At 35.7% G+C, this 15,110-nt stretch overlaps 2 protein-coding genes across 2 annotated transcripts; one reads left to right on the plus strand and one right to left on the minus strand.

Moving 5' to 3' along the window:
• Nucleotides 1-497: 497 nt before the first annotated feature.
• On the minus strand, nucleotides 498-12,125 carry LOC128185621 (ataxin-7-like protein 3). The gene is made up of 13 exons (XM_052855221.1): nucleotides 12,080-12,125; nucleotides 6,800-6,939; nucleotides 6,371-6,486; nucleotides 5,401-5,417; nucleotides 5,012-5,213; nucleotides 4,129-4,205; nucleotides 3,954-4,025; nucleotides 3,493-3,558; nucleotides 3,254-3,279; nucleotides 2,742-2,785; nucleotides 2,313-2,381; nucleotides 1,309-1,445; nucleotides 498-739 (listed from the first exon to the last, which is right to left on the minus strand). The coding sequence occupies exons 1-13, from the start codon at nucleotides 12,108-12,110 to the stop codon at nucleotides 636-638; spliced, it is 1,101 nt and encodes a 366-aa protein (XP_052711181.1). The 5' UTR covers nucleotides 12,111-12,125; the 3' UTR covers nucleotides 498-635.
• Nucleotides 10,490-13,780, plus strand: LOC128185608 (uncharacterized). Its single transcript, XM_052855203.1, has 3 exons — nucleotides 10,490-11,867; nucleotides 12,397-12,534; nucleotides 12,739-13,780. Exons 1-3 carry the CDS (start codon nucleotides 10,526-10,528, stop codon nucleotides 13,404-13,406), a joined length of 2,148 nt encoding a protein of 715 aa, XP_052711163.1. The 5' UTR covers nucleotides 10,490-10,525; the 3' UTR covers nucleotides 13,407-13,780.
• The last annotated feature ends 1,330 nt before the right edge of the window (nucleotides 13,781-15,110 follow it).

Genomic DNA, 15,110 nt, shown 5'->3' on the forward strand with positions numbered 1-15,110 from the left:
TTTAATGTAAAAAATTCAACACAGTCATGGCGTAGCAACCATTAAAGTTTTAACCTTCATTTTTTCTCGTTTTCAGTAGAAATCATAAAATCTGCCCAATTTACCAACTTTTAAAGGTTCTACAATAAATATACCTATATAAATTTAAGACCTGACGCAAGTGGTGAGCGGAAATTGTTCTTTAGTAATCTAGATTCCTAATTCAACGCGAGGAATAAATATCCGCGTAAAACACTGAGAATTGCCGTCGCGGATTTATAAATCTCGCTTTTATTTTCCGAGTTAAGAACTATGAGAAAATATTACAAGTTCCGTATTCGCGATTTAATACTCTCACGATTTGATACAAAATGATGAAATCGCAGAATAAAGTACTCGCATTAAATAAGGAATCTACAGCACTTCCAATAAGTGTGTGTGCCTGGGCCTATTTTCTGATACTTGAAGATTTATAACAGTATTGATCTTTTTTCGCATTTCAAAATATGTTATACATATTTATATGAAGTTTTCAACACTTTTGAAAACAAATGATTTATTGAAAACAAATAACAACGGAATAACAACAAAGTCTTCATCATAAAACATTCCCTAACAATGTTGATCTTATGTTCCTGGTACATATAAACAATCACTCAGTCAAAATCAAATGGGCTGGACCTCGGATCACTGCCATACCTACTCTTCTTTTTTTTTAGTTTTGCACTTTTGGGTCCATTCCTCTTTTTTGATCCTGTACCTAAGAAATAAAAAAAATTGAAAAGTGATATATCAAATTAACAACATGAATTTTTAAAGGGAACTGTTCAAAGCTAGAATTGAAAAGCTCTTTTTTTGAGAGACTAGTGAATTTATGAACATTCTTTAACTTTTGCAGCATTGGAGCCACCCCTCCCACAGATTGTCCCTCAGTGATTGAGGTCATGACTTACTGATTTAGGTCATGACTTCCTATTGTAAGTAGAGGTGGAGTCTGCTGGGCATGAAGCTTTGGAACCCCCATACACTAGTTGTCCCTCGGTAATTGAGTTCATGACTTACTATTGTTGGTAGAGGTAGAGTCTGCAGGGGAGGAAGCGTTGGAGCCCCCCTCCCATAAGTTGTCCCCAGTGATTTAGGTCAAGACTTACTATTGTTGGTTGAGGTAGAGTCTGCTGGGGAGGAAGCATTGGAGCCCCCCTCCCACAAGTTGTCCCCAGTGATTGAGGTCATGACTTACTATTGTTAGTAGAGGTGGAATCTGTGGGGGAGGAAATGTTGTAGCCCCCCTCCCACAGGTTGTCCCCAGTTACTTAGGTCATGACTTACTATTGTTAGTTGAGGTGGAGTCTGCGGGGGAGGAAGCGTTGGAGCCCCCCTCCCACAGGTTGTCCCTCAGGGACTGGCTGCTGTCCACATCATCCAGGCTGTCAATGTCAATCGTCGTATCCTCGTCCACCACCATTCTGTACAATCCAAAACATTCCAACTTTACATTATATTTCATTACAAGAGACATAGGTTATTAAGGATTATTCTTTGTGTTTTGAAAGTTATTTTTTTGGTATAAATACATATAATTTGTTATTTCAAAGTGTATTGCTGATCATGCATATAATCTCATTCTTTAAAATTGTATTGTCATTAAAATTATAATAGGTATTTGCTTTACCGATATTTACATGTATTCCGTATCTTTGCCCTTTCTGTCGCCCATGCATTTCACAGTATTAAACTGTAATATCTGTGGAATCATCGTTAGTGGGGTACCATTGTTTGCTGCTTTCGTGGGTAACCCTTAGATCTCCACAAAGGTATATATTTACAGTACACTTTCCAGTGTCTTTGCCTGTGATAACACTACGTATCGATTTTGTACTATATAACCCATAATACAAATGACGCCAAATTGAGGCGCCAGCGGGGTTTGCTTATTTATATTTAAATATTTAATCGTACGATTGCTTAAAATTATATAAGTAATAAGGAATCATTCATTGAATATTATGAGGTAATAATTTCGAGCTTTATTGGATTTGATCACGCTCCGACCAAAATTATCACCTCATAATACTCAAAGAATGATTCCTTATTCCTTATATACAAGCATTTGTTTAATATTTAATTCTCTTAAAATTATACCGAACGTTCTACCAACGAAATTATGTCCCCATGAACCAGGAAAAATTTGGCAACTCACAAACATTGATCCCCACGAATAAAAATGATTCCACAGTCGTTCCAATTCATTAAAAATGTCCTTTGGTCAGTTCTTTGCTTTATGCATGACAATGTTTTACAAACATGTAGATTCAAGTAACAATGAAACTTACGACTGTCCCAATAAGTACTGCCGAACTTTCACCCTTTGATCATCAGTATGTTGGTGACATTTTTGAGATCTGAAATCAATCAGCCATTTAATTTTAATTGTATAAATCCAAATCTTTTATACAGGCTAAAACAGCATTACAATACTTTTCTGCTTCCTAGTACATCTCATTTTCTGTGAAAGTTTATTACTAAAGTAAGTACATCTAAAAATAAAATTCAAATAAAACCCAACAATAATCTGAAGAATCTTTAGGGTGTCATAAAATAACGAAATTTTTGTAGCAATTCATAAACATATGTCATTACAGTATGTGTAGATATTTTCTTAGATTGCTGTATTGTACTCAACAAAAGGAATTAAAAGTTTGAATTGTATGATTATGGCTGATAATACATAACAATATACATTGACAGAGTTTGTAACTTACTTGGCACACATTTTCTTGGTGTGCTCCGATATAACTCCGCAAGTCTGCAAAAACCATTCAAAATAATGAATAACAAATAAATACCACCATAAATGCTGTACATAGAGTTAATTATTGTCCATGACCATACAGTAAAACTGTGCACTTAAAATTTAGCACCATCTTCAAAAATATTATTAGAAAAGAGCAGCTTGTATTAAAGATGTTGAAATATGATTATCATCTAGGTATTTATGTTAACAGTAATTCATAGTTGTTTACAGCTGTTTAGTGTTATTTACAGTACGTGTATTTCAAAATTATCAGCACACACTTTGAGAATTTTATGATGTTCAAGATCAATACTGGTAATCAACTTCAGTCACACCTAGCATACTGACTTGAATCCTTGAGCGAAGTACAGTGTACTGGCATTGATTATCTAAAGATATGAATGCTAAGAACAGACTTCATCAAACTGTAGTACTGTTAGATCTCATGTTACATGTACTTATTAAGAGCAATCAACTTACATTCACTAAAATCTGTTTTCTTTCCTCTGAATAAAGAGAAAAGAATTATGGATTTTCAATCAATAATCTCATTTTGAACAAAGAATTTAACAAACCAAAAACATATCTGAATGGAAATTTTTTCGACAAAAATTTCTATCTTAAGGCATTGTTCAAAAATACACAATATACACAGTATTTCAATAAATAATTTATATATAAAACAATAGGTTCTTTCTTTTTTTTTAGAAATGATTTACCTTGAGACAGGTGTTCGTAGGAGAGACCAGGTTCAGGGGTCGCAGATCTGTCCGAACTGGAGTCACCTGACAGTGAACAAAAAAATTACCTGAGAATTCTGAACGAGGCATTGCATTTCATTGCAATTGGTCATAGTCACTTATACGTTCAAGAATGAAGTTAAATTCATGCAAAAAAAATTACAAAATCATTTTGAGACAAGTTACAACCGATCTGATATTGTGGAATCATTTTTATTCGTGGGGGTCAATGTTCGTAGGTAGCCAAAATTTTCCTGGCTCATGGGGACGTAATTTTGTTGGTAGTGTAATCGGACTAATTCTAATAAATTTTAAAAATATGATTGTACATACATTCGTGGTGATGTAAATTCATGTGCAAAGATTACCCACGAAAGCCACAAACATTGGTCCCCCACGAACAATAATAATTCCACAGTATGTGATGGGGAAACTCTCACCATTCTTGTGGAATCTGTTAAATTTGTTCCGTCTTGGAGAATGGGTACTCTTGTCCTTTTTCAATTTCTTAACTAATGAAAGAAAAAAGCATAATTATACAAAATGTACTGTAAAAGGTGAGTCAAGATATCTTGGAGAATTCTAGATAAAGATGATGTGGGACGGTAATCTTACTTTTTCTGTCAACATGGTAACTCCAGTCTAAGTCATTGTCATCATCTGCGCTGTCATCCCCCAGAACAGACATTCGACTGAAACAGAAACAAAGGCATACCAGTTATTAATCAGTTGAGTTAAATTCCCTTGAGGTTCATAGGGGTGGAGCTTTTATCCATTTTCTGTGGTTCTATGTGAATGGAAATCCCCGAGTCCTCCTGACTTGGATATCGGTCCATCCCGGTTAAATTCCAAGCATAAGTCTGCACACATTCACCAAATGGACTGAGACAATGCATACTACGTATCTTGTCCAAAAACACACAACATCAAGTGCAATTGATGGGATTTAAACCTGACCTCTTTCAATTACTGGCATAAAACCTATCCCATCTAAGCCATGCACTCCACTAAGTTAGTGTTACATTTTATGTTCAGTCCATCACTGTTTGTGGCACTAACAGTGATGGACTAAACATAAAATGAAAACTAGATGGATAGGCTTTGACTATATTTTCTTTTTACCTACTCCACAATCTGTGTACAAGTGGGTGCAGGCTGTAGCAGCATACAAAATTTTGACTGATGAATCAGTTATTTACATGTATTACAAGATATTCATAGAACCATTTTAACAAGAGCTTGGACTTTGGGCAGTTGTGTCAAACAGCAATGTGACATAGACCTGTCTATTTCATTGCTGGCCACTTAGCTGTGGCTCTTTGAAATCAACAAGATTTGTCTGGCTTTTGAGCTAAGACTATGCAATCGGTGCATATTTCACTTGAAACGGCGTCATTTTTATCTTGTTTTGACGCAAGAAATAAACAGCTACGTCCAACCGAGAGTCCAAGGTCTTGTTAAAATGGTTCTAAAATAATGCTCTGTATGCAGTAGATACCTTGATTCATTTTCTTTGGCCATGGCTGCCTGTCGCCTATTGGCGATACGGGAACTGTTTCTTCCCATTCCCATACATTTTTCAAGGTGAGGGGCAAAACGAGAAGCGGCAAGGTTTCTTTGACAGTTGGGACACACGCACTCAAACTGTTTCTTTGTGGGAACGTGTCCAAAGACGTCCACTCCTGCTCTATCAACCAGCTCTGAACCCAGATAAAAAATACCATATTAATTGAAGATATTTACATGTACGATCTCACATATACATGTATACAGAGTGATTCCAAAACTTACATTCCTATTATTTATATTGTAGATTACAAGCAAAATATATTTTATTTTTTTTTTTGTACATCATATTGACAAATGTCATATTTCAATTTGACATACCATGTTCTCTTTGTGACCTGCAATGTAAAAAGGAATATTTATATATAACAATAAATTTGAGGTTCATACTTCTGCTGGCAGTGAAACGTAAGTTAAACTACTGTCATCAATCTAACCTAACATATGTATGACATATTTGCATATTTTTAGTACATAGTAACTGCTATTAAATGAATTTTCATGGATGAATGTGTTACATCACTATGACTATGTGAGAAGAATTTGCTGAACAGGCCTCAAAATTGCCATCCCAGACTGTAGTCAAAATATCTGATGTTTTCCTAGCTTTTATAATGATTTTGATATTTTGGCAGTAAAATGTCAGAATCTGCGATAATCATACTGAAAAACAATAGTGTTGCAAAACTTTTTTCTTGCGAGATCTCAGAAATGCACGAAATCAAAATAAATCTGTATGGTTCAATAGAATGTGATTAACAGTCTGTTTATGGGATGAAAGAACCCATAAAATCGATATTAGTGAGAAGTAAAATCATTGTTTTATTAATAAGTTCTGTGTGAAACATTTAATTCAACTTGCAAATATTTAAAATCAAGCCGAGAATGCCATCTCCAGTTGGGGGGCGGTGAATGTCCAGTTGTTGTAATGGCACCAGTTCTGACATTTTCCTGGTATGCAAAATATCAAAACTGTTAAAAAAGACACACGGGATAAATATCTGCCATTCAGTCAACTGAATCTTAACTGATCGAACGGTCTGGAAAGGTGACTGAATGCATAGCTATATGCCATTCCGCCATCTTTTAGTAATCATTCAGTCACATTTCAGTTGACTGAAAGGCAGAGATTCATCATTTGTTCATCCTGTGACAGGAGAACGTCAGATATTTTGGACTACCAAGACTGCTACAGCTCTGCGGGTAATAATAATCTCCATATCTAAATTTTCAATCTGTCTTTCTGCAGGGGCAAAATATTAACTGATAATGATTATATTATGAGATTTACTTTGGGTCTGTGTCCCCAAGAAAAAGGGTGCCATTTTTACAGGCCCTGTGAACTTCAAAGCAGAGACCAAGTGTTACATCATCTATCAGCTCATACATCACATCTGACACCAAGGTCTGTAATGGAAAATACTGAACATGACAATTGTGTTACTCAGTTATTGTATAACAACATTACAGAATATACATAAGAAAGACTATTATGCTTTTTGCATGCCTCTGCAACATTATTCATTACTGTTTGGTGCGGAACATAATATAAGGTGATTCAAATGAAATACAGTGTCTTTGACTCTTTCTGCATGACAAAAACAAACCGGGATGTTGCCGTCTTTCTTTGCATAGCAAACATTTTTGATTTACTTTTATTCAGCAAAGATGTTTACTCTTTGAAGTGTGTATTTGCAAATAATCTAAACCAATATATAACCTCATGGTCCAAATCACCGTTTAGGTGGCTGAACGGCAACGAGTCCATCAGCTGGAGGCACAGGAAGTGTTTCTCAAAGTTATGCGTACATCGAATGCGCACTAAGAAACCCAACCGGTGCGCGGATCTCGTCAAGAGAACTTAAAAAAAAAAAATAAAAAAAATAATATCTGAAATGTTTGAAAATCAACATGTTACATTTAACTGTAAAAATATTTATAATTTTCATACACGTAAAAAATATATTATGCTGGGTTCTCTCTTGTTCAAAATTAAAATATGAATTCAATCTGTCACTTAAAATCATATTGATATGAAATGCATCATAAATGCAATTAAACTCTTAAAATTCTGCCGGATTTGTGTTTTAAACTATGTGCTCTGTCTATACTGCAGTATGCTTCTGTACTGTGGAGAAGAAATTGATAATTAAATATAATATATTTAAAAAAGTAGTTTAAAAAAAAAGTACATTTGTAACGTATAGATCGATCTTTCTAGAAATCTAAACTGCCATTTAGCGGATAAAAAATACACAATTTATGCCTTAAAGTGGAGTAGCTATAGGATGTTTATGAATTAATCAGTCTATCTGTAACCATGCAATATCTCACCGTTTTACTCAGTTTGATAAATGTACTTGAACTCAGGGTCATCTACCTGTGTTCCAGATCTTTTGAAAATTAAAAAGGTAAACCATCTCTCTTAATTGCAAATCTTAACGATATCATCTATTCAAACATGTTTTATCGCCACTTCTGGTTCCTAATGACAAAAGGACAAGACATATCTTCTCTAAACATGAAGCCATCTCCTATATGATATAACTATACTGATAAACGACAAAATGATATTCAATTTTTAAGTAAATGTACTAATACCACTGGTCAATTCTGCACACAAGGACAATCGGACACAAACAGATGGACGAACAGACGGACGGTTGGATGGACAATTATTCGCAACCATTTCCATGCGCGAATCCAGAGAATTTTCCGGGGGGGGGGGGTGAGTTTGCAAGGGTGTCTTGGGCATATTTCTTGTAATTGTATAATGTACATTTGAAGAAATTTAATTCTGCAGTGGAGGGGTTGGGTCCCCCGACCCCCCCCCCCCCCCCGATCCACGAATGATTTACAAATATGTACGCATTCATGTACTGTATCATGATATGGGTTACAACTTTCGGGTGTCGGTGGGATGTAGCTACTGACACCATGAGCACTAACCAACAGTACGTGAAGGGGGAAGGGAGAGTTGATTTTTTGTTGCCGTCAATCCAATCCCTATATTTAAAGGGACTTGGACACGATTTGAGATCAAAATTTTTTTTTATTTTTATGTATAAAATGGTTTACTGTTGCATTTTAAATGATTTACCAAAATATTGAATGTTAAAGTCAAGTTACAAGAGAGATACAGAGGTAAGAATTGATTGTTATGTAAACAAAGCTCGAGTCTTATAGTTGTTTACAAAAATGTAGCGTAGAGAATTACCATTTCTTTGACAAAATGACAGGTAAAAAATGATTTAAACTAATTCAATATCTTCATAAATACTATTATCAACAAAAGAAAGATACATTTGATTGAAATTTACACCAATACAACACATATTTTAAAAAATGCAATATTCAAGCTTTATTTACAAAACAAAGAATTATGAACTCTGTATATTGCTTATAACTTGATATTTGACTTTCAAATTTTGTCATAGCATTATAAACTTCTATATTTATCAGTATAAACATTGAAAATTGAAAAATAAAATTTGAAAATTTTAAGTCAAATCGTGTCCAAGTCCCTCAAAGCTGTTAAAGTCATCGTCAAAAACCCACGGCCAGTCTCGTACACGCATGGGTCTCCGACGTATACTTTCATGAAAAATGGCAATGACGATGAAATCCACGTGGTTCTACAAGAGAATCGTTCCCAAGAAGTGGCCCTTCGTTTATCAGTCGCTCTCTGCATGCTATTGCCCTCGAGTCACGTGACGACAAAAATATACAAGTTATCATAAACGGTCGCAGACGTCTCGAGATATCGCCTGATACGGCACCGTCCCCGCTAGATAAATAGGCATGGTCAACTCTTCAGACGGTGCTGCTCTGATATTTTGCGGATATTTCGGCTTTCTGTTATCTAACTTCTGCACTTTGCACTGCCTATTGTCAGGGACTAACAAGTGCTTTTTCTCTTACAGTCCGATAAATTTTTATCATACTTGTTGAATTCGATCAGTATTTTTATGTGTTGATGTTTAAAAAACCTCAGAATTTTTTTTAAAACAGTATCTGAATTTTGTTACAAGAAGCACAAAAGGTCTTTGTATTGTTAGGTAACACACATCTAAATTATCAATTATCTCTCATTTAATGTAAAGGAAATGCATTAAACTGTTTAATTATATTGAAAATGTATTATATTGTATGATACCATGGCAATAATCTTCTAATAGAAATTCATTTCAGTTAACAACCCATACAAAGGTTTGAAATAGCCCATATAGAATATAATATTATCCATTCTTTTATAATCTCTGAACAAGCATCTGGCTGTTATCTGCTATAACATTATATTTCGCAATCTTTAAGAGTATACAGATATACACACATTTAAATAAGACTAAGATACACATTATAGTTATATATCTTACATTTTATAGTTTAATAATTTGGAACTAGACAACATTGTTGGTTGCTCGTTATAATACATTTGCATGAACCTATTACAGTTATAACAATCAAATACTTTTTAAAATGTGAAATACAAGTCCTTTGACAGATTTTAAGCTACTGCACTTTTTCTTGACAATAGATAATGTATATATTATATGTCTAACGTGCAGCAAGAACCACAGACCATCCCTTTGTTTTTTAACCATGTATTTGATTATTTGATAACCATGTGTTATTGAAATATTTTCATAATGAATGATTATTGAGTACCTGACGTAATATCTTTACAGTGGTACGCGAGCTGCTGCAGTTCGGGATTTTTATTCAAAAAATTGTTACGAACTACAAAATTCATACCAAAAATTAAATATATGGTTTATAAGCTCCCGTCAATCATTTTTTGTTGTTGGAAAAGCTTTGTAGATGTTCTGAATAAAGCGATATTAAAATCATTGTTGTACTGTACAAAAATTAGTTTTCTTCATAATCCACATTTCATAAATGTTCTAATTAATGTAAGAATTTGTTTAAACTTCTTTATCACAAAGATTTTAAAAATAATAAGAGAACTATGTAGCAGCAAAACACTTGAAAAACTCTCAAACATGTTGCTGTTATTTTTAAAATGCGACACCCATAAATGTACATGCAGAGAACAGAAATCAAACACAGAAGCAGAGATATATAACAGATAAAACCCATTGAAACTAAACAAGATGTAAGAAATGAAGCACTTTGAAAATAGGAAAGAACAGATTTGGTTTCAAATGACAATACAATGTAATTGTTCTTAACAATATGAGGCTGCTGGCTAGGACCAAAGTGTAATTATAAAAAAAAAAGACATTTTCTCAGGATCTGGTATCGATAACGCAGTGCTATATAATCTATTCCATATAACCCAGAAGTCAATAGAATAGATTATTTCAAGTGCACAATATTTCTTAGTGTTTCCGTCCCACTTAAGGAATTATCATCATATTTCTGCGTGATAACTGATATATAACAACGACCAGAGCGCTCGAGCGTTATAATCCCACTTTTAAGAATGGCTGACAGTTCGGAAGCGGAGAGAGCCAACCCAGACACAGTCCCGGCCCAAAACCAGGGGGATGGTGACGTAACAGACAGCGAAGATTCTCTAATGATAGACAGCGACGGGGAGCAGCCAAGCAGCCGTGGCCCTGAGGCCAGATTCCAGCGACCCCCGGGGACCAGTTATGACCATTCCTCTCTTGACCAATACGACATGAGACTGCATATGGAAAATAAAAACACCCAGAGAAAAACGGACACAGATATCCGCATTGTCATCAGTTACTTGCGGTCAGTGGACGAGAGTCGAAATCCCGAGGACATCCCGGGCGCCGAGCTTGACCGATATCTGTCCACGTTTTTTACGATCGTAAAGAAACACGACGGGAATGAATACGAGCCAGCGAGCCTGCGCGGGATGCTTTGTAGCGTTGAACGTTACCTGAAAATGAAGAACTACCGAACGTCCGTGACCAGGGACCCTGCCTTCTCGTGCACCAGGCACGCCCTGAAGTACAAGCAACAGAAACTCCGGGAGATCGGCAAGGGCGTAAAGAAACCAAACGAGCCAATCGTCAAGCTGGGGTTCGATAGGGTACACCAGTTATTCTCTGAGCAAGAAATGGGACCGAACACTCCGATGTCAGTCATAAACACTCTGTGTTTCGTCATCATAGTTCACTTCCGGTTACGCAAAGCCATCGATCATAAAAATTTACTGTGGGGTGATATAAAACTCAAAACTGATTCTAAAGGGAATGAATATATCATATATCAACCAATATCGGTATCAAATCATAACTTTAAGTCTATCAGAACAACTGACGGTAAGCTCTGTATCTGGAGCAAACCCGAACTCAAAGACAGAGACCCGGTGAGTATTTATAAATTGTACTCCCAGAAGAGGCCTCCCAGCATGCAGCACGACAATTCACCATTCTACTTAGGAATCACTACCATGAATCCAACCCCTATGCAGTCTTGGTACCGGACCTGCGCCATGGGAGTTAATAAATTAAGCGATCTAGTGCGCATGATCCGAAGCATCACAGGACTTCCGCGTACCACACTCGATGGATCCACCGAGAACATTCTTTCCGCCAACTTCTCCATTCCGTCCGGAAATGATCGGCTGCCATATTCCTACAAACCAATCACCCCCGTGCCGAACTTCACGCCCATCTTTAAGCAGAAGGCGGAGTCGTCTGAAGAGTCGACGGAAGGAGTGGGCCTGATGGGAAATACAGAGGAAGCAGACGACGAGTCCCGCTCTATGTGCTTTTCAGAGAGTCCCCTCTCTGTGTCCGACAGTGAGCATCTGTCGTCCTCATACAGAGCCAGGAACCAGACAAAAGGTACGTAGCCATTCCACTGGAACTTGTACTTATTTATCAGTTCTTTTAATGGCATTCAAACTATTCTATCAGCAATGGTCAAATGGCCTTCGAAAAAGAATAATTCTTGAAGACATACATGTACTGATTGTTACAAAAAATCCTGAGACCATGTATGGCAAAAAGATAATTCTTATACTTGTACTAAATATATCTAGAGGATTTGTTTGTACCTTGTCCAGAACTGGGTCTTAGTTCTGTCATGGATAGCAATCAATCCCATATTCACATGGCACGGAATATCACTTGCAAAAGTACACGATATAAACGGCCGCTATTATAAGATTGATAACATGGCACTCAGAAACCAGGACAACCCCAAATTTAGAACATTAGATTAAAGAGCACACCGAACCCCATTGCTTCAATATGGACGATAATTTTATATGTATGTAGATAGTAATATATATCATCTTTTTTGATTATGCATTCGATATCAACGAAGTACAATGTTGATTACTGTTGATTACTATCATTTTTGTTTTTTCAGGCGATCAGTCAAGTCTGACACCGTTGCAACAGGCGAAGAAAGCAATTTGTGACGTAATTCAGACCTTAGAAGAGACAGACGCAAAAGAAATTGGGAAATGGTTGAAACAGTCTTCTTTTTGGGAAAATGATAACTTTAGTAAGTAATCCCATCTTAAAATTGTTCCATATGATTTCTTTTTTTTTCAGAACGTGAATATATATAGAAGAAAGTTTTAAAACAGTGTCATTGATTATTTATATGAAACTTCACATGTAGTTATGACATCTGCTACTGAGTAATATGAAGAATTGATCTCCATGTAGATAAACAACAGATGCAAAAATCTATTATTTTTCACAGACGACAGCCAAGAAAGTCGGAAAGAAGACACCTGTGAGGGAGAAACTACCACACAAATAACACTCAGTTTAACCTTTAACCCCCGCGCCAAAAACGGAGAAGAACCCATCAAAATTAGTTCGGTAGTTACAAATCAAAAGCCTAAAAACATTGAAACCAAGGATAACAAAAATGACAGTCTTCCAAGCATGCGCAAAAGAGAATCCACTTCGCTGGATGACGTCACAGACAGGGAAACCTCACCGTCTCCTCAGAAAAGAAATAAAGTAACTACTCCGAACCCTGTCAACCTGACCAATGAAAATCCGACAAATGTCATGACGTCAGGTGATGACTCACCAAGATCATTCAAAAAGTCGACGGATAAAGATGGCTTGGTCGCGCAGATATCAGAGAACATGACTTCAACAGGTGCGGACATCTTGCCCAGCTTCTCGTCCAGCTACAACACGGTGCCTCACGCCCACATGGCACCCGCGCAACGCCCGTCATTCTTTGGGTCTCATGACCCTAACTGGTCCTCTTCCTTGACCTATCCCTCTCTGTATCACCGGGGTGGGATGGAGTCCGTGACCCCAATGACGGCCCACTGCAGCTATACCCAGTACCAGTTTGCGCAGTCTCTACATTCGGCTAACCCATGCCAGTTCCCACAAAACAATATGTAATAATAAACGAAGAGTTTATGAATTAACGGTAAATTTAGACGAAAAGACGATAAGACGAAAAAGATAACATATTTATCTCAATGATCTGCGCATGAATTTTTATATAAACTTTTTATTCAAATTTTACTTTGAATCTCCTTACCACCACTTCGTAGTTAAAATTTGGATAAACGTTAGCCTCAACATTATCAAATGATTTGAGGCATATCAGCGCTCTGAGTTCCTTCAATAATCATTACTGATGCTAAGAATCTTAATGTGTTTTTGCATTATTATGTATTCTATATTTTGCTGTATTGTAAAACAATTATGCAATAAATATAATGAAAAACAAACGCTTTCTCCAAAATGTTAAATTGAATGATTCCTAGATTGTTTTGGATCGACCCAGATGAGGTAAAATTTTACAATATATAGCTTTGTGTGTCTAGACTTGACAAGTTGCTTACTCCCTATATGACAAAAGAACAAACTCGAGGCAGGGAATTATGGAAGTGATTTCGCGAATCGAAAAATTGCTTATGATTCAGAGCACACGTTTATATTTAAGGAAAATTAAATTGAATATAAAGGTTAGCACCCTGGAGTGCATTATTGATAGTTTTTCACGTAAAAAAGGTGTCGCATTTGAATATACATGTATTAGTACGTGCATCTAAAATAAAATAGCCAAAGTTGCATTGAGCCTTTTGAACAGAAAAACGTTGTAAAAGGCAACTTTCTCTTTCTTTTTATTCAGAATGTCGCAATGTATGCTAGCAGTTTTAAGTTTTCCATTAAAATATTTCCTACAAATTTTTATTTGAGCAAATCAGAAAGGAAACAATTATATTTAGGCGAGCACTGCTACCAACTGTATGAGTTGTTCAAACAAGTAAAATTCGTCATTACTTCATTACATCCCTATAAAATAAAATTCCCCTCTAAAAAAAAAATACCCCCCCCCCCCCCCAAAAAAAAAAAAAAAAATTTATCTCGTAATTACGAGAAAAGATCTCGGTATTACGAGTTAATTTTCTCGTAATTACGACAAAAGATCTCGTTATTACGAGTTAATTATCTCGTTATTACGAGAAAAGATCTCGTAATTACGAGAAAAGATCTCATATTGATTACGAGAAAAGATCTTGTTATTACGAGAAAAGATCTCTTTAAAATGGTGCGGTTCCGAAGAGAATTCGACTGGATCACCGTTTCAGTCTATCTTTTTCATTTAAGAAACGTTGATTCAATTTTGATTAATATTTAAAAATAACAACGATCATTATTCATTAATTTCTACATATCAATAATTGGATTTGTCATTTTATCTTATATGACTAAAAGGAAAGAACATGATTTAATTTTACTATTCAACTTATACATGTATATATTATAATCCCACTCCGAAGTAAATAAAAGGTAGTCCTATAGTCGTAAAAGTTACAGATAACTTTTATGACGATATAGTTTCAGTCATGGATATGGATATACACGATTTACCTGAATTTGTGTTTTATATGTTTATACACACATTTTGGAGTCCAAAAACAAATTACACGTATCCTTCTTAATTATTGATAAACAGTTCGATGAATTTATTAATCAATCTGCTTTGCTACTTCTTCTAAAATTTATTTAAAACTGCTTGGTCCGATTTGAAATCAAATTGTGCGTACGCTTTTAAACGATGATTATGCTAAGTATGTGTATATCAATAGACAT

The sequence above is a fragment of the Crassostrea angulata genome, chromosome 5 (genome assembly GCF_025612915.1).
Source record: "Crassostrea angulata isolate pt1a10 chromosome 5, ASM2561291v2, whole genome shotgun sequence".
Lineage (NCBI taxonomy): Eukaryota > Metazoa > Mollusca > Bivalvia > Ostreida > Ostreidae > Magallana > Magallana angulata.